The following is a 27,312-nucleotide window of genomic DNA, read 5'->3' as shown; positions in this document are numbered from 1 at the left end:
TCTTCCATTTAGCTCCCGCAGTGTCCTCCACTCACACGCCCAGTGGACTCAACGTGGCCTTCCCTCCTGCTTCCCGGGCTCTGCTCTCCCTGGAAACAGTAATTTTCTCTCCTGAATGATTCCTAGGACAGGGCCAGAGCAAGCGGGTCTTGGTCTGGTCTTTTGGGAATAAAATGGTACCTGCTCCATCACCACAGACTCATTTCCCTGAGGCTCCTCTGGGACTGGGTGGGAGTGAAGAAGCCAACGCAGGGTTTGTAAGAGTGAAAGACATGTATTTAAGGGGGAAAGAGGCAGAGGTGACCCACAGGACCCAGTCGCCCATGCTTTCCTCCTAAAGCCACATCTCCGAGGTAACAAGCTGCCCTGTGGTCCTCATGCCTGTGCCTGGGGTATCCGTCACCTTCCCTTCTGTCTCCCTGGCTCTTCAGAAGGTTTTACGGAGCCTGTCTCGAGGGCTCGCTTCTGTCAGCTTCTGGAAGCTGGTCTCCTTGCAGTTCCCCCCTGTTCCCTTTTCTGGAGAGGCGGCCTATTTCTCCCGATGGCCTCTTGTAAATCTCCATGGATTCCTTCCGGCCCATCTCGGAGAGTTTCCTGCCCAGCTCTGTGGACAGCCTCTGGCCCATCTCCCCCAAGTCCTTTTTCCCCATCACTCTCCGTTCGAATGGGATCAGGGAGCTGAGGCTTTCTCCTACCAGCCTCTGCCTGCTACTTTCCTGCTCGGATGAGCCGCTGTCTTCCTCTTCTTCCTGGATGGGGTGCTCTCTCTCCCACTGCTGCATCACCTTCTCGGGCTCCTCTTTTACATGTTTCCTCTCACCGAACCTCCTTTCCAGCACTGTGGCCTCATTCGATTCCCCAGGCTCTTCTGAAACACACACACGGGAAGGAAGGCAGAGAGAAGTGTGTTCATCTTTGGGCCTCGGTCAGCCCCAGCCTGAGCACCAAGAAAGGTCCTGAGAACGGCTACTCCGCAGCCTCTGCCACACACCTTCTACAAACAAGGGCCAGGGGCTGTGCAGGGTGCCCCACTCCTTCATCACAACCCCGCACAGTGTCCGTGGTCCCGTTTTGTACTTGAAGGACCCGGGGTTGACTGAAATCCCTTGCCAGGGTCACCGTGGAGGTAAATAAATGGCCGTCAGAATTTGAACCCAGGGCAGTACGCCCACGACACACTTTGCCCTGCACATTCCTTGTTTATTGGGAACACCTGAACAGGCCGCAGGCAGCTGGTGGGTGGTGGTGGTGGTGGCTATTTATAGCCTAACGGGGTTCTTGCTTTTAGCAGTTGTATAGTTATGGAGGAAAACCGTCAGTTCCCTCCCCACTCTCCCCCACTTCCTCTTCCTGGAAACCCCGGAAAAGGCCGCCTTTGGGTGCACACATGCGGTGCTGCCTCCTGCTGTACTGAGAGGGAAGTGCCAGCAGCTGCCCTCTTCTGACCGCGTCCACTGCACACAGCCTGCCCCAGGGGAGACCGGCTCGCGAAGCTGCTGGGAGCGGAGCGTCTGCCTTTCTTGCCCCTGCTGTCTCTCTCATCTACTGCCCTCCTCCACCCGCTACCGTCCCCTGATCCCGGCCCTGCAGGGCACAGCAGCACCGCTCCGTAGGGTTTCTGAGGCTGTGACTCTTTAAGGAAGCCGACTGCTGCCTGTCTCGTCTTTCTCCTGCGGAGCGGTTGGTGGGTTTGAACCGCCGCCCTTGCAGTGAGCAGCCCAATATGTAACCCAGTGTGGCACCAGGGCTCCTAGGGAGGTCGGAAGAACTGAAGACCCGGGGGGTTGGCCTTGGGGGGCTCAGAGGCGAAGCCTTTCCTAACGGGAGCCAGCCTGGTGCTCCGTGACAAGGGTGGCCCTCCGGCTTCTCAGATGCCCGGAACCCACGCCCAGGCGCCGGCTGCCTGCCTGGCCCAGAGGGGACTGCAGCCAGAGGATCTGCACTCTGGGCAAACAGGCCCCTGGGGGGGCTTGGCGGGAGAGCCCCGCGGGGTGCGGCCAGGTGGCTAGGGACCGGAAGGGCGCGGGTTCTCGGGCAGCGGGAGGCAGGTGCGGCAGCAGGGTTCGGGAAGGATTCCCGTCTTACACCCGCAGAGGGCTCTAGCAGCCCGAATCCTCGCAGTCCTCCCCATTGGAGGGCTCCCTGCTGCGGGTCAGCCTCTGGGCTCCCGGCCCGGCCCCGCCCCCGTCGGCCTCTGGGCGGGGCCTCGGCCTCCGCGGTCCTCCCCGGGGACGCCACCCTGCTCTGGTGCCGCGGTCTGCTGGCTAGCCCATAGCAAGCACCCTCAAACTGCGAGTGACTACCAGGCCCGCCCCCGCCGCCCTCTCACTCCTGGTCCCAAAGACGGGGCGCCTGAGTGAGGCGATTCTTCCTCGTCTCCCCAGAAACCCGGGGCCCCTGCGTCTTGGCCAGGCGGGGGAGGCCCTCTCTGCCTGACATAGGCACTTAGAGCAGGCCCCCTGCGCTGGGGGTCCGTGGACATCCCAGGGGCCTCTTTCCCTGGATGGAACGCCTTCCTGGCACCTGCTTCCCGGACTGCTGGCAGGACCAGGGGAGTGGGTTCGCGGAGTTGGCGGCCAGCCCATGGAGCAAGCCTTGAGCAGAATGGCTGGGCAGAGGGAGGCCGCCCCAGCTGCCTCTGCCAGAGTCCCAGGAGCTCACCTTTCTCCCGCCTCTCTTTGAAGCTCTCCCGGTAGTTGGTTTTCTTCAGTTCTTCAACGATGCCCTTGTTGGCATCATCCAAGGCCTGTGGTGGCAGAGGAAGCTTGTGAGCTCTCCTAGGCCCAGTTTGGCACCTTTTCCTTTCTCTGCACTAGTGCCCAGTCCCAGAAGGCAGGGCCCTACTTGAATCTGCCGCCCTCGGTCTCCTCCTGCCCCGAGGCTGGCACTGACTGACGACGGGTTAGCCACGCCAAGTGGTCCGAGCGATATGCTCAGTCACGGGGCTCCTTGAGCATCCCCACGTGCTTAGGGTTGTATCTGGCTTTGGATTTCTGCCTTTTTGCTGAAAGCAGCTCTTTCTTGGCTTCAGACAACGCAGAAAAGCAAGTCAGGCCCCTCAGACTGGGGGCTGCCTTCTGAATGGATCTCCTGTGGGGGTCTGCAGTGGCCCAACTCGAGTACACTTTGCACAGGGGCTGGCCCTCAGCTTCTAAGCATTTTGAGGAAGGGGGCTACCTTCCTATTCATAGGAGCCAAGCCCCAGGGAAATCAGAGGGAACAAGACCATCCCCTGGGGCGCAAGGACGATTCAGGGGGCTGCAGGTCTCTACTCCTTATCCTGGAGTATGGGCTGTAGAATACACGTTTTCAATTGCCGGGGGCGGTGTAGAGGGATATGTGTGTTTATTGTGAAAGGGGGCACTCAGTTTGGAAACCAGTGTGGTAAATGTGACCCATTATGTGGGTTTGCTCCCCATGAGCCTCCTGCCTGCACATGCCAGTGTCAGAGGGGGCGGGTCAAGACCTGGTCCCCAGGGAAGTCACTGAGGTGTGAAGTTGTGCAGCCCCTGCACCCTTTAAGCACCTTCCCCATATCGTGGTTAAGACTCTATGCTGCCTCCCCATTGGAGGGCTCCTGTGCCTCTGGACTCCCCTCTCCTGCATCAGAGGAGTCCCGTGTGTCTGAGTAGCATGCTTGATTGCTAACGGAAAGGTCTGGAGGTTCAGGCTACCCAGAGGGGCCTCGGAAGAAATGGCTGGCAATCTACTTCTGAAAAATCAGTGACTGAGAACCCTGGAGCATAGTTCTACCCTGAATCGCCTGGGTCTAGCCCCACCCCCCACTGAGTGCATGAGGTGGGGTGCTTCTCTCTCAGCCTTCCTGCGGACACCAGGCTTCTGGGAGCCGGAGCACAGGTGTTCTTGCTCTGTAAATATTGACTGGAGTGAGTCACCATTGCTATCTATATTTGCAGGCAAGCACGTGGAAGGGGCCATCTTTGTGAATCTCGGGCATTGGGAAAGGTTCGTCCTCTTCCTTTGGGGGCCAGGGCTCTGGCTTGGTGTTCATCGTGGGGAGGAGGGGCTGGCAGGCCCTGTCCCTTCAATAGAAGGCCCAGCGTAGCTTTGGGACCCGCCAGAGCAGCCCTGGGAAGGGAGGAAGCACAGGCTATACTGCCACCTGTTGGAAGACACTGGAAGCGGTTTCTGCATAGGACGGAAGTGACAGCCCGCCTCCCCAGGGCCTTCACAGCCCACACCCATGAGCTGGCCCTGGAGAGGCCCTTTGGTCAGCTGCTGCTTTGGCATGTCAGCCCCCTCGGATGGCCTGGGTCACAGTGTATCTGCTTCTTGGGTCTCTTTTCTGTCTCCTACAGATCTCTCTGCACCCCGCTCCCCAAATCTTGCCCCTTCTCCTTGGCTGGCCAAACTCTGTGTCCTTGTCCTTAAAGAGTAGTGTGAGGCCCACCACTGACAGGGAGCACCCCCCTCAATGCTCTCCCTTTCCCCAGGGCCTGCTGCATCTCCAGGCTGGTCCTGGGGGCAGTGCTGAGTAGCCTCGCCCAGCGATGGGGACAAACCCTCCCCCCTCGACCAGGGCAGGGACTCGCTTTCCTGGAGTCTAGTCACACTCCAGAATTTCTCCCTGGGGATTGCAGTCATGCCTGTGCATGGAGGTGAGCAGGTGACAGTCCTCAGGTTGTGTGTCTATCTGGAGGGGCCCAGTGGGGAGCCCAAAGCTTCTCCAAAGCCTCCCTTGGGCTCCCCACTGCTCTCTGCATCGTGACACATACTGTCTAAGTGCGCCCCCTCCACTAGACCTTTCAGTCATGTCAGAAATGCTTTCTACCTGCATGGGTGCCACCCGCCGGCTGAGGGCGGCCATTGAGCACCTGCAGTGGAGCTAGTGTGATGGAGAGACTGCATTTTAAACCCACTGCTGCTCCAGTAACTTGAATGTCAATAGTGACAGGGCTGGGGGCTGCCTGGCTGGGCAAGCCTGTATAATGTGGGCATGGGAGCCGGGCGCCTTAGCCAGCCCGAGAGGGTCAGAGGTGGCACAGAAGTGGGAATGTCGAGGCTGAGTGGGAGAGAGTCAGGTGGAAGTGGAGGTGGAGGAGGAGGAAGAGGAGGGGAGCATTTAGGAGAAGCTTCCAGGTGTGAGAGCCCCGTGGCATGAGGAAGCCTGGTTGTTAGGGGTACCCAGGGGCTCTGCCGTCCACCCTTGGGCTGGGGGCTGGGCAGTTGGAGGCCACTGGACAGGCCCTGGGAGAGGTCACCTGTAGCCTTCCTGACCCAGCAGGAGAAGGGACACCAGTGAGTCCACTAAGCACAGAGCTGGAGAGGAAAGGGAGGACCCTGCTGAGCTCCTTGTCCTCCTGGGAGTTCTCCAATCACGGTCTCTGCCAACACTGACCACACCCACTCACATGGAGAACCGAGGAGCGCACAGTCCGCGAGAGACAGGAGCCTTGCTTTGTAAAAGGCTCATTGGCCTTCTGTTGGTTGGAAGTAAGGATGTGCGTGTGCTGGTGGCTGGAGAGACTGAGAGATCTGGGTGGCCGAGAATGTGTCCTGTAGTTAGTTGGTGACCCTCCGCTATGGTCTGGCCCAGGAGGAGGGAGGGGCTGAGGGAGAGACTGCTGTGGAGGAAGGCCCAGCACCTCCCCACCCCCACCGCCCAGCTTGGGGTGGGGGGCACTCACGCTGATGATGGCCTGCTGCGCCTCGTTGTTGTGGACAATCTTGGCCCTCTCCAGGGCCTTCTCGAAGTTGCTCACGGCCGCCTCAAAGTCTCCCAACTTCACTGAGGCACAAGGAGAGAAGTCCCAGGGAGCACTGTGAGCCCTTAGCTCCACCCTTTCTGCCACACTCCTGGGCCCACCTCCTGCTGGGAACCTGAACCTGGGCCCTTGGACTTCAGGCCAGGGGGAAAGGGTCCAGCTTTACTCTGCACACACCTGTACCTGGGGCGGGGACCAGAACTCCCTAGCAGTAAGGCCTCATCTCCAGATGGCCCCGGAGGAGAAGATGTCTGGTTTTCAACGTTGGTCCAGTTTTTTCCAAACCCCCGGTGCACCTCCGTTCTCCCCTTGTTCCGAGTCCAGAGAGGAGGCCGTGTGGCCACATTCACACAGCCTGGACGGACTGGCTGGGTTTTGTCCTTTAAAAGTACTTAATTTCAAGAAAACCCAAACCAAAGTCACTGCTACTGAGTTGATGCTGATGAATTCACAGGACACGGGCGACCCGCCCGTTTCGGAGACTAATTCTCTACGGGAGTCGAAGGAAAGCCCCATCTGTCTCCCAAAGAGTGTCTAGTGGTTTTGAACTGACAACCTTGCAGTTAGCAGCCCAATGAGTAACCACTTTGCTAGCGGTGCTCCCAGTTTCAAAAAGGAAGGTGGAAAATGCTCCCCAGCCAGGGCTGGGATCCAGTACTTCACACACCATGGGCTTGGTTTATACTTGTGTGGCCCCAAAACCCACCCCCTGCTGATAGCCGCTCTAGGAAGCACAGGAAAGGGAGTAAGCCTGGCAGAGATTCAAATGCACGCTGGGAAAAGATGTGCAGAGACAGCATGTCAGAGCAATCTCCTTTTTCTCCAAATATGCATGTGCATGTGTGATGTAAGGCAGCGTTGCTGAGACCCTGCTGGGAGCCAGGGAGTGGGGGGAGGGGCGGTGGGGGGTCTTCCCAGGGCACCAGACATTCAGGAACTGAAGTCAGTCATCTGGCTGGGGCGTGGGGGTTGTTTTCCTCATGGCCCCTGCAATGCAGCTACAGAAATGCACCGCCCTGCCTGGCCTGCCTGTCTTTGGAGCCATGCGTCCATCTTCCCCAGGCCCGCCTAGTTTCCCATGACCCTTAGAGACATCTGCTGAAGGGCAGGAGGGGAAGAAAGGAGGAGCTATGATTGATCTGGGTGCAGAAGTGCTTGCAGGTGAGCGCCCTTCTCCCGGAAACAAGCCCGTGGGGACTCACAGACCCTCTGGGACACACAGAGTAGAGTGCTGTGTCTCCGGTGAGTCTCCATGGCAGTGAATCTTCCTGGAAGAAGCCCGCTGCATCTTGCCCCCGTGAAAGAGTTGGCCTGATCAAACCCAACCTCTGGCCTTTAGGTTGGCCGAGGAGTGCTTCACCAGGGTGCCGCCGGGGCCTGGGGCGTGGGCGGGGGCTGCAAGCATCCCTCTTTCAAGATGCAGAGCCTGAGGCCCCCAGTGGCGGTGGCAATGGGCCTGGGTCCTCCAACCTGGGGACGCTCGGCCTTGAAGCTGAGGCTCACGCCTCTGGGCAGGGCTGCAACGGATGAATTCACCCCGGAGTGGGGAAACTGAGGCCAGCAAGGAGTCATCTGGCTCTCCTGGGGACCATGTCAGCCCTGAGGAGGCCCTGCCCGAGCCCCCTGGTCAGAAGAGGGCGTGTCTTGGGATGTTAGTTTGCTGTCTGGAAAGAATGGGAACTTCTGTGGCTCTGCCCTCTTGTCAGCCTCTTCCTGCCCACACACCGGGCGCCTTCCTCTTTCTTGTCGGTCCTGAGCTCGTCCAGCAGCTGCTCATTTTGCTGGTGGGGGCTTGGACGTTTCTGCGCAGAAGCCCCTTCCTCAGACAGGAGGGCCGGAAATCCCCAGCTTTGCTCGCTGGTGGGTGGCCAGGGTGGCCCTTGGAAGGGGCCCAGGTGGCCTGTGTGGAAGGCGCATATGCGTGCATGCAGAGGACTCCTGGCGGGAACCCTGGTAACTTGGTGGGTGATGCAAGGGCTTGCTAACCTCCAGGTCAGCAGTTTGAACCCCCCAACCTTCCCACTGGAACACCATGAGGTTCAACTCTGGAGAAGATGGGTGGCCTATGGGACTGTCCCGTAGGGTCAATTTGAGTTAGGACTGACTTGAGCGTTGAGTTTTGGGGGTTTTGTTCCACTTTCCACATGTCCCTCCCTCCTTGGGTGGCTATTGGTGGCGTTTCTGGGGGAGGCGCAGCTTAGTATGATGGGGAGCGTGAGGGAAGGCGTCTCACAGAATAGCATTCTAGTCCCAGCTCTGTGGCTTCTTGGCCCAGTGACCTGGGGTGACTGCCGTTACAACTTTGAGTTATGAAATCTTTCAAAGGCACACGAAAGTCAAAGGACTAGTCTTATGAACCCATCATGGGCTGTAATCTCCTCTTCTTGTGTGCACCTTCCTCCCTCAAACAGCGTGCTGAGGGAATCGGGGTGCTCTGTGATTCACCTGGTGGGCGTGTCAACCATCTTCAGTAACCTGAGAGTCGGGCAGCCATGGCCACAACCCAGTTTTGAACATTTCCATCTTTCCAGAAAGTTCCCTCACGGTCTGGGCAAGCTGCCGAGCTAGCTGCCCAGTGACTCAGTCTCCCAGTGTATAAAACGAAGACAACACTTGGGGGCCTCAGCGGGTTCAGGGAAACCCCGGAGGCACGTAGAACTAGCGGAGCCTGGCTGCCACTCCACCTGCTGAAAGGGGTCACTGATGAAGAGGGAGGAACATGTGGAACAAATCTCGAAATCACAGAAAGTTCCCAGGCTGACTGGTCAGGACGCCCAGAAAGGAGGGACCTTCGGTCACCCTACGGGTCTGGAAATGGGCTCTCAGCCCGGTGGCTTAAGTTAGAGGCAGACAACAGGAGAACAAGATCCCTGTGGAGGTGAGCTCACTGGAGCACAAGCAACCATTTGAGATGGAAGGGCAGCATTTAAGCTCAGGCCAAAGTTCAGGAGGATTAGGGGAGGAGGGACAGAAACAGCAGGCCCAGGTAGGAAGTGGGGCGAGCGATGCTTTGTTGAGGGGCTGTAATGAATGAGCTGAACAAAGTGTGTACAAACACCTGAATGGAGAATTGGTCTGCTCTGTAAACCTTCATGCAGTGCACAACACAGACAGGCATGGAGAAGTGGGATTGAGAAAAAGTCAGAAACCCCTGGGGGTGCTGTCTTGAGCAATGACTGAAGGGAAGAACATGGCATATATGTGCCCCACAGGGTCCCGGGAGTGGCCTGTCCCTGGGCACGGTGACAGTGCTCCCACGGGGCCCGGGCAGCTCCAGGATGCCAGAAACACACACTGGGGGAAGCCCACTCTCAGAATTCATCTGAGTGAGGACAGCCTGGGGGTTATACTTGGCCTGCATGACACCCAGCCCTGGCAAGGAGAGGGGTACGGGGCTGACAGCCTGGTCCTGAGGGCTGGGAAGGGTGGCATGGTTGTCTCTGAGCACTTACCTTGTGATTGGGCCACCAGAACGCTGGCATTCAGCTGCCACTCAATATCCCCTTCTTCCTCAGCACATTGCTGGGACTTCTCACCGTAGGACTGGGCCTGCCAGGCCTGCTCCAGCTCCAGGTAGCAGCGGCCAATCTCATGGAAGAGCCAGGTCTTCTCCAGGGTGGTTTTGGCCAGTGGAATCTTCTCCTCCCACCTGGTAGGCGCAGGGCCAGGGTCAGCTGCTTCCCCTCAGACCTGCAACCGGGCCCCGGGGGGGCCACACAGGGGCAGCGGACGTTCCTCCCAGTTATTAATTTATTCTCCACGGTGAGTGAGTGATCATGAGCACATTTTAAAACTACCGTTGAGACTGCGATCCATCTAGGAGGGCCAACTTGGCAGGGCAGGTGGAGACGGTTACAGAATCGGACATGACGTATGGGAACACTACACTTGAAAATATTGTCCAACGGAATGATGTGGTTGCAAGACCGTGTCACTTACTGTCACCCCCTCCCTCCAGTGGATGCCGCCCCATGGGGACCACAGAGGCCAGGGCAGAACTGCCCTGCAGGTTTCTCAGACTGAAAGTGTCTATGGGAGTAGAAAGCCTCATCTGTCTCCCTCGCAGTGCCTGGTAAGTCTGAACTGCCAACCTCATGATTAGTGCCAATCCGCCACCCACTGTGCCTCCTGGGCTCCTGAGTGGGTGTCAGTGGGGGGAGGAAGGGGACAAAAGAGGAGCTGATCTCAAAGGGCTCAAGAAGGAAGATGTTTAGAAATTGTTGACGCTGATAATTGTACGTGCCCGCCTGAGACAGCGGGTGTATGGTTTGTGACTGTGTATGTAAGAGCCCCCAATGAAATGAAATACAGAGCAGAAGATGAACAGACAGATGCATGCCTACGTTAACTGCAGCAACTCTTCTGAGAGCAAAAAGAGAACTCCAACTATTGAGGACGGGGCGGGGGGGGGGAGGGGGGTGTAAGGAGGCACACATCTGTGTAAGACAAAGAAACAAAAGGGCAATGAAATCACGGTCTCCCCAAGTGCGGGGCGGGGGGCCGCAGCAGACTGGTGCGAGGCACAACCAGCCCCGAGTGCCCCTTGCTTATTGGATAATCCAGCCCTGGCTCCAACCCAGACCTAGAAGGTCCGAATTTCCATAAAAGAGGTCTAGTCAGGCCCTATGGGTACCTTCCCCTGCCTCCCTTCCCCATGCTCCACCGCCCCCCCACCCCACCCCGTGCAACTCTTATCACTGGAAAATGGACACGAGGCTGGTTGGATTTGAAGGAGGACTATAAGGCTGAGCTTCAAGTGACTTGCCCAGGGTGGGTGATGAGGGAGACTTTCGGTGGCTGGGAGCCCACGGGGAAGTCGCCCAGGGGCGGGTTACTCACGTGTCAATGGCTTGCTGGAACTTCCCGACTCGGGCAAAAACCCTGCCAATGTTGTCGAGGGCCCTGGACTTGGCATCCGGAAGATCACTGTGGGGGGCAGCACATTAAGACTCCCACTAGGAAGGGGAGAGGGGCCGCGATCTGGGCACAGGCTGTGGGGCCCGGGTGGAGGGATGGTGTCGCTCATGCCCTGGGGGTGGGCATGGGAATTACAGGCACCTTCCCAGAAGCCAGGCGCTCTGGTGGTGACCCAAAAGGCCCCTGGTGGCACCGGCAGATAGGTGTTGGCTGTTCACCACAAGGCTGGCAGTTCTAATCTACCAGCCACTCTGTGGGAGACCCCGGAGGCATATTCTGGTTTGTCAAAACAAACAAAAGGAATTGCCTCTTTTTAAAACACCACGCAAGTGGGCCCATGGGCATTGAGTTGGTGCCACCTCGGCATCACCTGCAGGCATAGGTATCCATCCGTGCCTGTGCTAGGGGGCTTCACAAGGTCATGGGGAAAACTCCTTTAGTCACGAAAGTCTACTTCCACAAACTTCCTGAAGCCCGCGCGTGTGTGTGTGTAGGTGCGTTATGTATAGGTGTGTGTGTGCTATGTATGTTGAAAAGGGGCAGAGGGGTATATCTAAAAGTGGCCTCAGGAGGTGAGGGGCTGGGGGTGAGGCTCTGAGCACCATACCTCTACTCCGGTGCACCACTGAGAACTTGGGCCAAATAAACTCTATTAGCATCTGCACCACAGCATGCTGTGTACCCACCCCGCCATCCCCCTCATGCCTCTCTGCCCTGCTAGCTGAAGTCCCTGTTCTCTTGAAAGTCCCTTGATCTCAGCAGGGCTCCCCTCTGCCTCTCTCCTAGGACCCTCAGCCACACTTGAAAGCCCCCCTCACACACACGCTCCAGAGTGGGTGCTCAGTTGGGGTGTGATGAACCAAGGGGGCAGATTAACCTGTACCCAGTTCATAATATGTGGTAGGAATCCCTAACAGTAACAAGGGCGCATGCCCTCAAATCATGGACAGGGAGTTCAGAGAAAGACGGGGGATGGGGTAGGGTGTGTGGGTGGGGTGTGTGGGGGCGGTGCTTGAAGGCAACTTCCACACGTTGGGATTTGAGTTATGTCCTAAAGGCTTGTGGCAGGTGGGAGAGGTGCCCAGGCCTGTCAGGCCAGGTGTGAGGCCGGACAAGGAAGAGTGGCGAGAGGAGGCTGCGGGGCCCACGCAGGCCACTAAGGCAACTTCCACACGTTGGGATTTGAGTTATGCCCTAAAGGCTTGTGGCAGGTGGGAGAGGTGCCCAGGCCTGTCAGGCCAGGTGTGAGGCCGGACAAGGAAGAGTGTGGCGAGAGGAGGCTGCGGGGCCCACGCAGGCCACTGCTAGGCTGGAAAGATAACGTGAAGCCAGCCTGACTGTTACAGAGGCACACTTCCCGCGGATTTAGACTGCACTTAGCAAGTCCCCGCCACCCCAACTCTTGCATCATGTGCCCCTTCCCACCAAGAGATAGCAGAACAGGGGGGGGGACCAACGGCCAGTTCGGCAAGAGGCTGTAGAGACAGGGCCGAGGGACGTGACTGCTACATCCCCCTGTGGTGGGCAGGGAAGTGCGGCAGAGGCACTGCCCCGTGGAGACCAGCAGCGGTGGCTGGCGGAAGAGCCGCGAGGCCAGTCATGACACTTAGCTCTGGACTGGCTGTGCTCAAGGCACCCAGGGGCCGGCAGGAGAGCTGGGCCAGGAGAGGCCCCAGAAGCCCGTCAGGAAGGGCAGCCTGGCTGAGCAGACTGGGCTTTATAAATGTCCACTGGATCTGTGGCTCACAGAAGGACTGCAGTGGACCCAGATCCCAGTGACAGGCTCCAAGAGGAGGAGGGTCTGACTGAGGAGGGACTGGGGAGGACAACGGGGCAAGGAGAGGAGGGTCTGGGAAGCCTAGCTTGGGGACAGTGTCACCCCAGGACGGGGAAACCCCAGAGCAAGAGGTGTGGGAGGGAGAAGAGATACTACACTTGGAGGTAAGAACTTTAGGGTATACCTGTGGGGTATCTGGGGAGGAACCCTGCTGGTGTAATGGTTACACATTAGACTGCTAACTGTCAGATCAGCGGTTCAAAACCACCAGCCCTCTGGGGGAGAAAGATGGGGTTTTTCTACTCCCATAGGCCGAGTATCTCATTTAATCCTCACAGCCACGTGGGCTGGTGTTGTCCTGAAGGACACTCGTGTGAGCCCAGTGTAGTGACTTACTTGACCTGAGGCTCCCCTGGCCATGGTCTTTGTCCTGATGAAGGGGTGGGGCTGTACACATGCTGTGCTGGTGGCCCAACCAGGGGATAGTAAGCTTATGAATAATGTAAACAAGATGTGTGGTCCCATGCGGCGGAGGCACTGGGAGGCCCCATGGAAAGGATTGGTCCCATTTGCTATCAGAGAGGCAGACAGGGAAATCCTGGCCATCAAGATGAAGGGCCGGGGGCAAGGCACATGCTTTGGATCTGGGGTCCACAAGCTGGGGACCGCCCAGACCCAGGACAGGTCGGAGGGTGGTGGCACTGGAGATGGCAAGAGACGGGGAGAAGCAGTGGCAGAGAGATGGTGGCAGCGTGCTGTGCCTCTGGCCATTTCCTGGCAGAGCTGAAAAGTTTTGTAACACATGCAGGACCTAGGCCGAGAGGTCAAGGGCCAGATAGAGGCAAGCATATGGACAAGGCTGAGAAGAATCCGTGCAGATGGAAGAACTGTATCCTGAGTCGTTAAGGATTCTGAATTTGCACACTTCTTCACCATGTGTTCTGTCTGTGAAATCTACAGACAGACCTGCCCAGCAGAAAGGAAGCACATGCCGTGAGGGGAATGGCATGTACCCGGAGTTGGGGAAAACGGGCAGGTGTAACTGACTTCTGTCCCGGAGGACTCAGCCTTGGGTGCTGGGCGGATGCTAAGATGATGACGCTAGAGGCCAGGCATCTCTGCCTTCTTCAGCATCATCTAGCCCACACGGCGGGGAGGCAGCAGAGCCAGAAATCAGCGATGCGATGGGTCTATCTCCCTCTTGGATGGCCAGCCTGCCATGCCCTGCGCTCAGCCGTGGAGGTCAGCCAGTGGGAAGGAGCATGACATGGGCAAGTGGCAGGGGTGTGCAGGAAGCGCAGGTGGATCCCGCTGAGAACTCAAAGGGACAGCCCGACAGGATGGGTTCGAGAAGGCTTTGCGGGCCAGACAAGGAGCGTGGCTTTGCTCCTGCAGGCAGAGGGGCTGGGCCCTTGTTAGCAGGGCGTGTGGGGCAGCAAGAGCAGCAGGGCTGGGCTGTGGCAAGCCACCAAGCAGCTAGCTTCCACGGTGACCCATGGAGACCCCACATCAGCCAGAGTTCACGGACTTTCCAGGAGGTTGCTAGGCTTTCTTTCCAAGGCGCCACGGAGTGGACTTGAAGTGCAGACGTGCGCACACACACTCACACACACACACACACACACACCAGACACACACACACACACCAGACACACACACTCACACACCAGACACACACACTCACACTCACACACCAGACACAGACACACACACGCATCAGACACACACACACACTCACACACCAGACACACACACTCAACACCAGACACAGACACACACACACGCACCAGACAGACACACACACTCACACACCAGACACAGACACACACTCACACACCAGACACACACACTCACACTCACACACACACCAGACACAGACACACACACACACAGATGTGGGATACTAGCCCTGAGGGAAATAGAACTGGATCTTACTCCCTGACTGGCACGGAGGGAATCTGGAAGGCCAGTGTTCCATGGCAGGAAGGCTGCCACTCTGGTGGTTGTAGATCTCGTCCGAGTATGTTTTCCTGTGGTAGTCTATCGTTTCCACAGTGTCTCCCCTTAAAGCTGTGCTGCCTTAAAGTAAGCACATGGTTGATTCTGTCTCCCTACAGAAGCAGACGTTCTGTTCTGATTGGCTCCATTTCTTCCCGCCGCGGCAGGCATCCAGTCCCTCTCATTCCTTCCTCCAATAACAGATGGGCATAGGAAGGCTTTATCCCCCATGCCTGGATTTAAAATAGTTGCCATAGGCGGGAGTTTTTGACTTAGATATATTAATTTGGTCACTTGACAGCTTTCCATGTTTAGAAAATAGCCACTGTAGCTCTTTTAAACTTTATATATAAAACAAAAGGGGGGAATTGTGGGATTATAAAGAGACTTTCCCCTTCTCCCTCCCCCCCACCCACAGTTGTCTCCCCCAAAGATACACCAAACATTAGAGCCTATTGCCAGCACTGTGTGGGAGGTCAGATGCTGAGAGATATACTCCCTGAAGGCATTAAGCCACCATCTGTGGGGCCCAATCCCTGCTGTTAAGGACAATGGGCTACTTCTCCTGAAAGACTTGAGGCCATCAGTCTGGTCCCGGTAGATGAAGTTTACACCCTACTGATAATGGTTTCCATGGAGAACCAGAGAGCAGGTCAAACCTGCTCAGTGACAACCAAAGTTAGGCTGCCATCCTGAATCTAGGATCCGCCCTCCTTGTCACACGTATACCCCCAGTCCCTCCCCTTCCTATTGCGTGTATATCCCTAGGTTGTCCCCCTCTCATTACTGTATTACCTATAGCACAACCTCTTCCTGTGATGTATGTCTTTACCTGTAATTAGGGGCTTGCACACCCCCCAAAGACATCTAAGTCTTGGTTAGCAATAAAGCAGCTCTGTTCTTCCCATCCTCCCGTTTCCCTTCCTAGCTCCAGTTCTCTTTCCCTTTGTCCTCCCTCCCCTCCCCCTCTCTCCTGCCCTCCGTCTCCCATCTCCATGTGGACCACCAACCAGGCTGAGGTGAGCATGCTACCATGAAATGTGTCTGACTCCATTACTTCAATCTCGCGTCATCTATCTCTCATGCTCTCCATGACTGCATTATCTATGTGTATATATAGATATATATTTTTCTGTTGGGAGTTATAAAAAAGTTATTTTTAAGAACTTATATTGACTTATGAGTTCACTTAATGTAACTTCTATTCTTTTTAGAGAACTGTTTAGAGAGCTGTCCTATTTATTTTTAAGGTGGTTTTCTCAAAAAGACTTGTGTAATACATTTTAGAATGAAATGAAGTCGTCATTTTGTTAGATTCCTCGGGTGGGAAATATCTCGGTCCTTGGCTTTGCATAAGAACGAGCAAAGCCTGGTTTGTGATCCAAGTGTTTTTTTTTGTTTGTTTGTTTTTGTTTTTAAGCAAAAGGGAAGAAATTTATTGGAGCCCATTCGGGAAACCCTAGAGGAGCCCAGCATCCCCTACTGTGTAGGCATGCCCAGCAAAGGGTCATACAATTCACTGTACCCCCATGTCCCAGAGGGCCTTCCCTTCAGCGGAGCCCCAAAGCCCCAGGACTGGCAGGGGACATATATGTATGTATTTTAACCGTATTATTGTACCTATCGAACCCACGATTAGTTGTAGGGGCAGGCCTTCCCCCCCCCCACAAACACACACACACACATAAACACAGACACACAAGCACAGACATGGTACATAGCCACACACACCATACATACCACACACATAAACACAGACACACACACACATTACAGACACACACACACCACACACAGACACAGAGACACACAAACGCACACACCACATACACCACACAGACAGACACCCCCCCATTATCAGCTGAACACGTTCACTATTGCATCACTGAGCAGGAGGGGACACTTTCATGGAGGAGACGCTGAGGCAGAGGGAGACTTGCCGGAAGTCCCAGTGCCAGGAGGTGCAAGTCCAAGCTCAGGTCTGCCTGACTGCAGAATCCCTGCTCTGGTTGACCAGGCCTCCAGCCTCCATCTCAGACTCACTCCCTTCCCTGGCTTGAGCTGCCCCAGCCTGTGAGCAGCCCAGGACTGATCCCTGACCCCCAGCCGGTCCTGGGCCAGGTCTCCACAGCGAGCGCTGGGCTGTGCTTTTTCTTGATGGCACTTCTCCCAAGCCCTGCCCCTTGCGTGCCCTCTGCAGGACATGCCCTATCTACTCACAGCACTGAGGGGGCTGAGGCTTGACTGGGGGTGGGGGGTTTGCTGAGATGATTGATACAAGGTTGGAAAGAGCCCGCTGCCCACTGGGAGCCTGAGACCTGAGTCACTCACCTCCCTCGCTGGACGCTGGCTTTGCCCGCTGTCCTCAGTCCTGGGTCAGAGGCCCTCACCTCCAGGTACCTCTCTCTCAAGTGTGCAAGGCAGAAGGGAGGGGGCCCAGGGAGGGAGCCTAAGTCACCAGCAGCCCCGGCAGAGGCCGAGCTGCCACCCTGGGGCCCCACCTCTGCCAGCTGTCTGCCGGTGCTCACTAGTCCCTGGCGACACTCACTAGTCCCTGGCGACGCTCACTAGTCCCTGGCGACGCTCACTAGTCCCTGGCGACGCTCACTAGTCCCTGGCGACACTCACTAGTCCCTGGCGATCTCCAGGTCCTTTCGGTGGCTCTGCAGGGCTGCCGCCATCCGGCCCAGCTCCAGCTGGGCGTTTCCGATGCAGCTGTGCAGGTTCCCCACCAGCTCGTCCCGATTGGGCACCTCCTCCTTGTCCCACTCCATCACTTTCTTCAATACCTTCTCGGCCTTCTGCAGGCTGCCCTCCGCACTGCCGCTGGTCAGCACTGGGGGTGGGGGGGGGGAGGAGGGAAGAGGAGGTGTGCAGGGCCTCGCTTTTTCCCTCCCCTACAAGGGGTCTCTGGCGCCTGTGACCCCACCTGACCAGGGCCCAGGGTACAGGCCCTCAGGAGGCGGCTGCCCAACGCCCAGGGGTCACTGCCTACACATGTCGATGTCCTCCAGACTCTTGAGCACGTAGTGGGCTGTCTCGGCGGGGTCTCGCTTGCGGTCCCGCAGCCACCGCTCCTGCATCAGCTTCCGGTCCCGCTCCCGGGCATAGATGGGCTTCTGCTGCCGCCAGAAGTCGCTACGCGTGTCCAGGTAGGTGATGCCGGTCAGGATGAGGTCCTCCACTGTTAGGCCCCTCCTGATGGTGCCTTTGGTCAGGTCTGTGGGGAGCAGGGCGGGAAGAGCCCTGTGGTCCCTGCTGTGGGGGCCGGACCACGAGACAGCTCTCCCCAGGGCAGCGGTTCTCCACTTTCCTCCTGTGTGACTCTTTCATAGAGGTCCTCTTGTGGTGGGGACCCCCAACCATCTTGCTACTTCATCATTGTCATTTTGCTATTGTTATGAATTGGGTGACCCCTGTGAAAGGCTCGTTTGACCCCCAGAGGGGTTGGGACTCACAGGTTGAGAACCACTGCCCTAGGGGCTATGAGAGGTGTGAACACGTGGGCAGCAGGGGGGCAGGGGGAAGGTAGCTCCCAGGCCAGGTTGGAACTGGAGGCCCCCTCCCCTGCTTCTGGGCTCCTGGGGTGGTACAGATGGCAAGATGTGGCGAGCTGCGGAAGCTGGGGTGCATCTTCAAAGCCACCAGTCCTCCCTCGGAGCTCCCCCATTTTGAGTTGTGGCCTTCCGGGAAGCCTGAGTCTAAGTGTATGATCTGACCCGGGATGCTGGTGCCAAGGGAGTCCCCAGATGCCAAACAAGCCACTGCATGCTGGGAGCTGCTGGAAGGGGCATGCCATGCCCAGTGTCTCACTCGCCACCTGGCCAGAGGTTAGAGCCGGTAGCAAAACTGCATCAGGCCTTTTGGGTAAAGTTCAGGTCACCCCACCCTTCCCAGAGGCAACCTAATACACTTCCTCTGAGCGAGGGCTGCTGTATGCCTGTCACCAAGGAGACTGCCAGGAGGGAGGCCACCCTGAGAGAGAGCTGACCAGGACTCCCGCACCTGACCTTTGGAGGCCGGCTCTGGGGCAAGGTGTCGGATTGGCACGCAGCCCGCCTCCGGCTTCTGATCTAACGGCAGGAGCCCACGTTTGGGTGAGCCATGCCCTCGTTTTCTGGCCAACAGACAGCACAGTGTGGCCGCAGCAGCAGTGGGCTGGAGGTAGAGGCTGGCTGTCCCCTTGGACAAGTCCCTGATGCCTCTCCTGGGCCTCTGCTTCCTCAGTGGCAGCCGGGCAGGTGGACACCGGAGGCAGGGCTAGTCCTCAACGCCAGGGCCAGGGCCTGCCTTCTCGCTCCTCTCCGCTGGGTCCCGAGGGTGGGGCGTGGGGGGGTCACCCCCATCAGCAACTACGGTGCTCAAGGAGTCTGGGTCTCTGCCACCTGCCAGGACACCCAGGTGGCTCTAGACCTCCCTTGGTAGCCCTGAGCCTTTCTGCAGCCCCAAGCCGCCGCCTCAGCGAGGAAGGCAAGAAAGCCGGCCAGCAGGGGCTCACAGCAAATAGAAGACTGGATGGAGCACAACTCGCCCACCCTGGAGGCCCTCAGCCATGCTCCCTGTCCCACCTTCATCCGCCAGGAGCTTCTCCAGGTATTCCTTGTCCACGTACAGCTCCCCCAGTAGCTGGCGGACCGTCTTCTCACTTTTCCTCGAGGCCTTCCGCTTGCTCTCCCTCTTGGGGTCCTGCAGAAAGTGCCTCACCAGGTGGGGCTTCTGCTGGGCTTTCATGTTCTGGGGAGACAGAGCAGTCAGTCCTCACCGGTCCCACCAAGCTGGGCTCCCTAGAGCCATGGCCCCGGCCTGTGGTCTCAGAGCCAGCTCCCTAAGACCTCTCTGTAGCCGTGAGCCAGGGCGTGTGTCAGGTCCGGGCCGAGTTAGAGTGCCATGATCCCTCTGGAGCCTGTGACCCTTACCTCAGCCTGCTTGCTTAAGAAAGAAAGGTCCCCCCTGTTCTCCAGTTTAATTGACGATGGACCTACAAGGACAAAAGCGGGGTGTTCACATCGGCCAGGGCCCCTAGCGTGACCTGTCCCCTGTTTTCATGTGGCAACAGCAGACTTTGGCAGGGGATGGTGGAGGCTGTTGGCACAGCTGTCCCCCAGCCAGGCCGGCAGTAGGCAGGTGGGACAGGCAGCTTGGGCAGCGCTCACCCAATCAATGCCTGGGAGGCTGGATTTCCCAAGGGAGTGAGGCCTGGCCACAAGGGGAGCTCTCCAAGTGGGGAGAGCCTTTCTCTACCCCCTGTGGCCCACAGAGCAGAGCACTGTGCAATTACTGGCTCCCCTCCAGCACCCCCTGCCTGTGGGCTGCTGAACAAAGTCAAGCTAGAAGGAGTCAGCGGGCCTCTGCCCAAATCTACACCTGCACGAAGAGTGCCAGGACAAGGACAGGCCTGCTTTGGGAGCATCCTGAGGAAGGCCAGAGGCTGCATCGCCGTGCTTGGCACAGTACCTCTGGCTAACCCTCAGCAAATATGCCATTCCCGCCTTGAACTCTGGGTAAGGGGCCCTGGTGGCTCAGTTGGTGATGAGTGGACTGCTAACCACAAGGTCAGTGGTTGAAACCCCACCAGCCACTCTGTGGGAGGAAGGTGAGGTTTTTTGCCCCTGTAAAGACCGGCCGCCTTGGAAATCCATAGGGCACCGGTCTGCCCTGTCCTATGGGATCACCATGAGCCGGGATCAACCTGCTGGCAGTGTTTGGCACTCCTGGTGCAGCAGTCTGGGGGTTCAGGAGCTTTCCCAGCCAAGGCCCTGGGCCCAGGGTCACTTACTCCCCACTGAGTTGTTGATGGCTTCCTGGGCCTTCTGAATTCCAACTTTGAACTCTCGGTCCGGCCGCAGCTTGTAGCCCCGGTGGTAGAACACCAGGGCGAACTCGAAGTCGCCCATGGTGTACAGTGTCTCGGCCTTCTGTAATATCCCCTGGAAGGAGAGACAGAATGATCAAGGTGGACAGGCAAGGCTTTCCTAGGACTCAGCGGTGGCAGAGGGGAAGGTCCTGAGTAGATGGTCCAGGTTGGGCGATAGGGGGCAGGGAGCTGGGCAAGTGGCTCAGGCAGGGGATATGCCATCTAACCCTAGGCCATCCGGCTAGTTCTTCAACTACTTAGAACCAGAGGCTGCGACGAAGGGCGACGAGGGCCTTCTACCCAGCTAGTCACCTTGCAGAAAGTCGGGTCACCCTGGAGCGAAGCCTCGGCGTCCTTCAAGGATTTCTCCAGGTCTCCCATCTTCAGGTAGCACTTGGAGCGGGCAACCAGGCAGTTCTTGTCTCCATTCTGAAGATGAAGAGCCTGAGAAACAAACTACTCAGGATGGACAGGGACCACACAGGGCACCAGGGCGGGAGGGAGGCTTCTTTAGACCCTGCCATGCGCAGAGGACACCACTGTGCTTGCTGAAAGTGAGCAGGACTTGAAGCCCTTGCTGATGAAGGTCAAGGATCTCAGCCGTCAGTGTGGATCACAGCTCACTGGAAGGGAGGCCAAAATCCTCACGACTGGACCAATAGGTGACAGCATTACAAATGGAGACATGGTTGAAGTTGTCCGGGGTTTCATCACGCTTGGATCCACAGTCAATGCTCATGGGTGCAGCAGCCCAGAGATGGAACAATCCATTGCATTGGGTAAATCAGCTGCAGAAGTCCTACCTCTTTAAAGTGTTGAAAAGCAAGGAGGTTGTTTTGAGGACTAGGGGGTGCCTGACCCAAGCCAGGATATTGCAATAGCTTCACCTGCACATGAAAGCTGAACCTCTCGAATAAGGAAGACTGAAGAAGAATCAATGTGTTTGAATTATAGTGCTGGCTAAGAATAATGAAAATACCATGGACTGCCAAAAGAACAAACAGATCGGTTTAGAAAAAGTACATCCAGGGAGGGGGGAGCGGGGAGGGAGGGGAAAAATGAGGAGCTGATGCCAGGGGCTTAAGTGGAGGGCAAATATTTTGAGAATGATGAGGGCAACGAATGTACAAATGTACTTTACACAACTGATGTATGTATGGATTGTGATAAGAGTTGTATGAGCCCCCAATAAAATGATTTTAAAAAAAGAAAGAAAAAGTACAGCCAGAATGCTCCTTAGAGGCAAGGATGGCGAGATTTTGTCTCACTTTGGACATGCTGTCAGAAGAGACCAGGCCCTGGAAAAGGGCATCATGTCGGTAAAGCGGAAGGGAAGTGCAAAAGAGGAAGGCCCAGACAAGATGGATGGAAGCCGTGGCGACAGCAATGGGCTCAAACATTAGAACAGTCGGGAGGACGGTGCAGTGCTTCGCTCTGTTGTGCACAGAGTCCCTGTGAGTCGGAACGGACTTGAGGGCACCAACCACCACCACCCTGTAGGGCAAGGGAGACATGCTCTCCTGGAAAGGTCAGTCCTGGAGTCTTAAGGGGACTTCGCAGGCCAGCAACCCAGCTTCCAGAGCTCACCAATCTCAACATCACACAACATGGATCTTTGTTAAATCGACTTGATTATTGGTCAGTGGCTCAGTGGGAACAAGAGCCAATCCCAGGCTAGTGGAAGCCTGATTGCTGGCTGTCTGGCAACACCTGGGATCCCCAAGTCCACTGGGGAAGCTGAGTCTTTCTTAGAGGCGGTTATGTGCACACTGCTCCAACCAGCCACCTGAAATGGCTAGATGGCACATTCAGAACACACGTCCGGGGCTAGCATGGGGATGCCGTGAGCAGATGTCCCTAAACAACAGCACCCATGTGGTGAGAAAGTCCAGCACCCTGAAGCTGTGGTTTGGGCCCCAGCGTGGGATGGAACGTCCTTCACCTCTGTTGGCAATCACCATGCGCTTTGGTGCACTGATCTTTCTGAGATGTAAGACTGGACCCACACTTTTCCAAGACCTTTTCACTCTTCCAAGTAGGTACTGAAGTAGGTACTGCCTTTCCCAGAAAGAGGCCGTTTTTTTCAGGGCAGGTTTCCTTACCTCAGGGTGTTTTCATCCTGCCTGGGACTTGGCAGGGGGCAGAATCAATGAAGGCGGGCAGGGCAGGGATCAACTGTGGGCCCAGGTGTCCAGCTCCTCTCTGAGTTTAGGGTGCGGTTGGTAATCAAAAGGACCCAAGGACAGCGGTTGGGAGGCTTAACTTTAGGGGGCACAGGGGAGGCTTGGGGCTGATTAGAGAAGTAAACCTTTTGTAGCCAAAGATACTGTCATAAAAATCACTCTAGCTGGCCTGGGGGGTAGTTAAGAGTTGGCCGGTTAGCACCTCAGCGCTGGGGTCTATGGGCTATGATTTGAATTCTTTCTCTGCTATTTGAGTGTTTAGTGATCTTGGGCGTGTTGCTCAATCTATCAGTTTCCTCATCTGTAAAGTGGGGCAATGGAAGCACCTCCCTCCAAGTCTGGCACCGCATGTAGCAGGGCGTCCAATGCCCTGAAATAGCACCCCAGCCCCTAGGATGTAGGCCATATGAAGCAATATGAAGGCTACCCAGATTGACACCCATGCCCTCACCAGTTGCAGAACTGTTTGCTGCACAGGTGTCAGTGTGGAGCTGTGCTTCAGTGTTTTCTAAGGCTGATTAAAAAACCAAAGAAACCAGGTAGCCAGGCCTTTCTTCCCAGGTGCCTTTGGGTATGCGTGTGCCACGTTTTTTTCTATTGGGAGTGAACCACCATTTTTTAATGAACCCCCTTGTGGTAGAAGGTGCTGTGGCTTCTACAGACAGCCTCCCAGTCTCTCTGCTAGCCAATGGCGGGCGCTGTGGAGCGTGTGCGTGGGAGGAGGCCGCAAACCCAAACCAAGCTTACTGCCATCAGTCACTACTGACGATTCAGAGAGACCTTATGGGGGAGGGTAGCACTGTCCCTGCGAATTCCCGCGACTGTAATTCTTTGCAGTGAGAAAGTCACGTCTAAGAAAAGAACCGCGTGAGGAGCGGCTGGTGCTATCGAACTGCTGACCTGGTGGATCGCAGCCGACTGCCTAACCACGACGGCACCAGGGCTCAAGTGAAAAAGGAGGAGGCGCTATCGCCAGTGCAGGGAATGGCCAGTAACAAGGACCATTAACAAGGATGGCCATTAACAATCTGGAGGACAGTAAGTGGGAATGGAGAGAAAAATCACCAAAGGTGGGTGATTTGTCACTGGTGGGGTATCAATCCGGAAAGAAGGACCCCTAAAACAAGTGACGAGGCCTTAGGACGCCGGTGTGATGGGTGACGGATGGGTTCAGGGACTCACGTTGCTGAAGCTCTGCGCAGCTTTGCTGTATTCGCCGCATAAATAGAGCCGCTCGCCCTCCGCCATGTAAGAGGGGAAGGTGCTTCGCAAGACCTCATTGTTCTCTGGGTCCGGCATGGTGACCGGCTTCGCGGGCGCTGAAGCGGACAAAGGAAGAAAAAGGAGCCCGCTAGAACCTCAGGAGAGCTTGTAGAAGCCTCGTCTCTTAGCAACGGGGAGACGAGGACGTACTTCCGGCCCCGCCCTGCGCGCCTGCGCTGACACCCCCCCCCCCCGCCCGGGCGACCGCGCCCGAGTGCGCATGCGCCGGCGCTCACACGGCCGGGGAGTGATGCCCGCGTGGCCGCCTGCCCCCGCGCGCCGCGCTCTCGGGCACTGTTTGCTGTTGCACGCCCCATCGGTTCGCGCCAGAACCGCAACGTGTCCAGAATTTACGGGGAAGGTTTGCGTACATGGGGGCAAACTTCCAAATAGGGATAATGCCACGTGGCAAAAATATGAGCGCTGGGTGCTGCCCTGCACTGAGCTGAGCCCGTGTGTCATTTGGACGACCTTTACGGATTCTTGCCACTTCTTAAGCACGTGAACCTGCGGCAGCATGTAATAAGCAAGCCTTGAATTTTCCATCTGCTACATGAGCATGCAATTAATAAGACCCTCAGGGATGTTAAATAAAACTACGCAGAAAGATGGGGTCTTAAAGGATTGTATTCAAACAATCCTTACTCTTTCTTGAAAAAGAAAGGCCCTTTCTCTTTGCTCCGCCGTTTCCTCTGCCTGCAGTATCCCATCCCCTCCTCTCCCGAGCCACTTGATCTGCCCTTCTCCCTTCCTTCAAGTGTTTGCTCAAGTCTCACCTGTGCAGTCTGACTCTCCCGGACCACTCTACTTCTACTGTAATCTGCCTGCTCTCCACTTGGGCCCAGCTAGTCCAAGTCCCCTGGTCCTCCTTTTCTTCCCCCCCTAGCACTCAGCACCTTCTGATCTAGTCTGTGCTTCTTTTACTTTGTGGATTGACTGTAGTCTCTTTAGGCTGATAGAATGTAAACTACACATCTTTGTATCTTTGTTTATGACACTATTATATCTCCAATGCCCAGAATGAATCCCGTGTGGTTATTGTGGCTACCCCATAAGTATGCATGGCATGAAAAACCACGGGCTCCTCTTTGGTGAAAATCATTTCTTTGCCATTTTCCCACCTACATTGTGTTCCCACGTAGTCTTGCTGGTATTTGCTCGGCACACATCGAACCAAACAGGGTTTGTTCTTCTAGCTCTCCGTTCCCAGGCTCCCCCAGCGTTGTGTTCCAAGAGTCAGCAGTGCTGTTGGGTCCAGCAGCAGTTCATTTCTGCCGGCTTCCCATTGCATGAAGACCCCACCCATTCATCCACCCAAACATCCACTGTTGAACAGCGTCTGGGCTCCTTCGGGTGTGTGGCCACCTCGAACCTCGAACCTTGCCGTAATGACAATCTCGAATGTGTCTGCTAGCACACAGAGATTCTCCAGGCTTTAGACATGGGCGTGGGACCGCAGGGGCTTTAGTGTCTGGGAATTTACTGTTTCCCAAAGAAGTGACGTCAACCTATTCTCCCGTCTACAGTAAGGCCCCCTTTTTGGGCCTCAGTTTCCCCCGTGAGAGAAGAAGGTTGGTTGAGGTGGCTTCTGAGGTCTCTTGGTGCAGACAATCTGGGAATCTGCCAGTAGGAGGCCTGAGGAAGCAGCATGGGGTGGGAGGTGGAGTGGGGTGATGGGGCTGAGCATCCTTGAGGGAAAGTGACTAAGGAGAAAGGTGGACACACAGACTTTGGGACACAGCTTGCAACCCCACTTGGAAGAGATGCAATCTTAACGTCCGAGGTTGGTGTTGAGGCAACAGCTTAAGCCCCAATGTGACCTCTGCTCCCACTTACCCTTTGAATTTCCAGACACAGAGCATGGCCAAGAGATCAAACCCCAAACCAAACTCACTGCCAATGAGTGGCTGCTGACTCATAATGACCCTGTCAGACAGGGTAGAACTGCCCATGTGGGTTTCTGAGACCGTACCCCTTTACGGGAGAAGGAAACTGGCCAAGAGACAGAAGAAGAAAAATAAGGTTAGTCCTGTCACATAAAAAGTCCAGGGTACGTGATTTGTGATGGGGTGGAACAGGGTCGGTTAGCCGGACAGGACGTTTTGAGTTCCCTTCCTCTGGGAAGCCTTTCTGAAAGAGGAGGGCAGGGCACAGGCACACAGCTGGGGGAAAGGAGCCAGTGGTCCCATGGAAGAGAAGGCCGGCCAAAGGGTGACACTGGGAAGGGTCTGGCAGCAGAATGGGCCTCCCTGCTTCCCCTTGGCTGGAGAGAGGGAGGGTCCTGTACCACAAGTCCCTGGCCACCCTCCACAGGACACGTAGGTCCTTGGCTCTATTTGGAGGCTAACCGTGCTGGGCAAAACTGAGAGGTGCTGGGTTCTTCAAGCCGACGACCTGGTACCCCACGGAGATGGGTCCCTGTCCCTGGCAGTCATGGGAACAGTAGTTTTACAACATCTCCCTACCTCAACCTCCCGTCTCCTATGGTGTTTTTTTTCCCACTTACATGTTCATTTTGGCACGCATTCTGGCACATACACGCGGCATGCCTGATGAACAAGGAATGTTCCTGGGCCTCAAGGATCCCATGGACAAATGAAGGAGGCTCATGCCTGCAGATTTCCTTCCCTCTCCCCCACTGGGCGAGGCACCAGGAGTCAACAGGTGCTTATAAGAATCTGCTGCTCCTCTGTAAGGTCATGAAAACAGTTAACTCAAGTGGCTGCCAGTGAAGATCATGTGCTAGAACCCTGTCTTCTGCAAGCACCTGCTCAATACATGTTAGCCACATGAAAACCTAGGAGCCAGTCATTCGCTAACGTAAGGCTTCTGGAAATGAGGCGGATCGCCCAAAGTCTGGGCATGTCCACCAGCTTGGTCTGGAAGAAATGGCAAGTGACTCAAATGGGAAGAGCTGAAAGACCTAGTGCTTCTGATTGAGAGAACCGAGAGATGACGAGATGGGGCCCAGAGGGAATAAATCCAGACATACTTTGGTAGCATCGTTCTGGGAAGGCTGAGAGATTGAGTAGGACCCCAGCAGGGGCCCACTCACCAGAACCTCCCCTCCCTCCCTCCCTCTCTGGCTACTCAATTTCCTGCTACCCAGGCCGATTGTCATCGTGGGTAGGTGCCATTGAGTTGGTTTCGACACATAGCAACCCTACACACAACAGAATAAAGTGAACACAATAGAACATGCCCCATGCCCATGCCTGGCACGAGTCACCCTTGGGCCCAGCAACACCCAGCCACTTGCTGTGGAGTCCGTTCTGAGTCAGCATGACTCCAGATGTGACCTAAAGTGGACACAGATGCTCCCAGGTTTGGACGCAGCTAAGATATAGTGAGCACTGACTGTGCCCGGGTTCCAACGTGTCACCCTCACGGCATTCACTTGACTGACGGCTATGGCCATCCTATGGATGAGCCTCTGGCTCGTACAAAGACCCCTCTGGTTGCAGGTCTTTCCAAGTCCATTGCAACCTGCGGTTGAGATAGTTTATTGTGCCAGCCTGGCCGATAAACACAAGTGGGATTAATTGAAGCGGGGAGAGTTAAGTGGCTCCGTGAGCCTTGCCTTTCTTGTCTCTC

At 56.3% G+C, this 27,312-nt stretch overlaps 1 protein-coding gene across 1 annotated transcript; it reads right to left on the bottom strand.

Moving 5' to 3' along the window:
• Positions 1 to 269: 269 nt before the first annotated feature.
• ODAD4 (outer dynein arm docking complex subunit 4) lies at positions 270 to 23,838 on the bottom strand. Its single transcript, XM_075561824.1, has 12 exons — positions 23,638 to 23,838; positions 20,585 to 20,716; positions 20,195 to 20,345; positions 19,335 to 19,396; positions 18,987 to 19,152; positions 17,414 to 17,638; positions 17,047 to 17,254; positions 10,566 to 10,652; positions 9,179 to 9,375; positions 5,649 to 5,749; positions 2,662 to 2,746; positions 270 to 868 (listed from the first exon to the last, which is right to left on the bottom strand). Exons 1-12 carry the CDS (start codon positions 23,752 to 23,754, stop codon positions 438 to 440), a joined length of 1,962 nt encoding a protein of 653 aa, XP_075417939.1. The 5' UTR covers positions 23,755 to 23,838; the 3' UTR covers positions 270 to 437.
• Positions 23,839 to 27,312: the final 3,474 nt, after the last annotated feature.

The sequence above is a fragment of the Tenrec ecaudatus genome, chromosome 10 (assembly GCF_050624435.1).
Source record: "Tenrec ecaudatus isolate mTenEca1 chromosome 10, mTenEca1.hap1, whole genome shotgun sequence".
NCBI classification, from domain to species: domain Eukaryota; kingdom Metazoa; phylum Chordata; class Mammalia; order Afrosoricida; family Tenrecidae; genus Tenrec; species Tenrec ecaudatus.
Note: the sequence above shows the minus strand (reverse complement) of the source record. Positions and strands in the feature narration are given on the sequence as shown.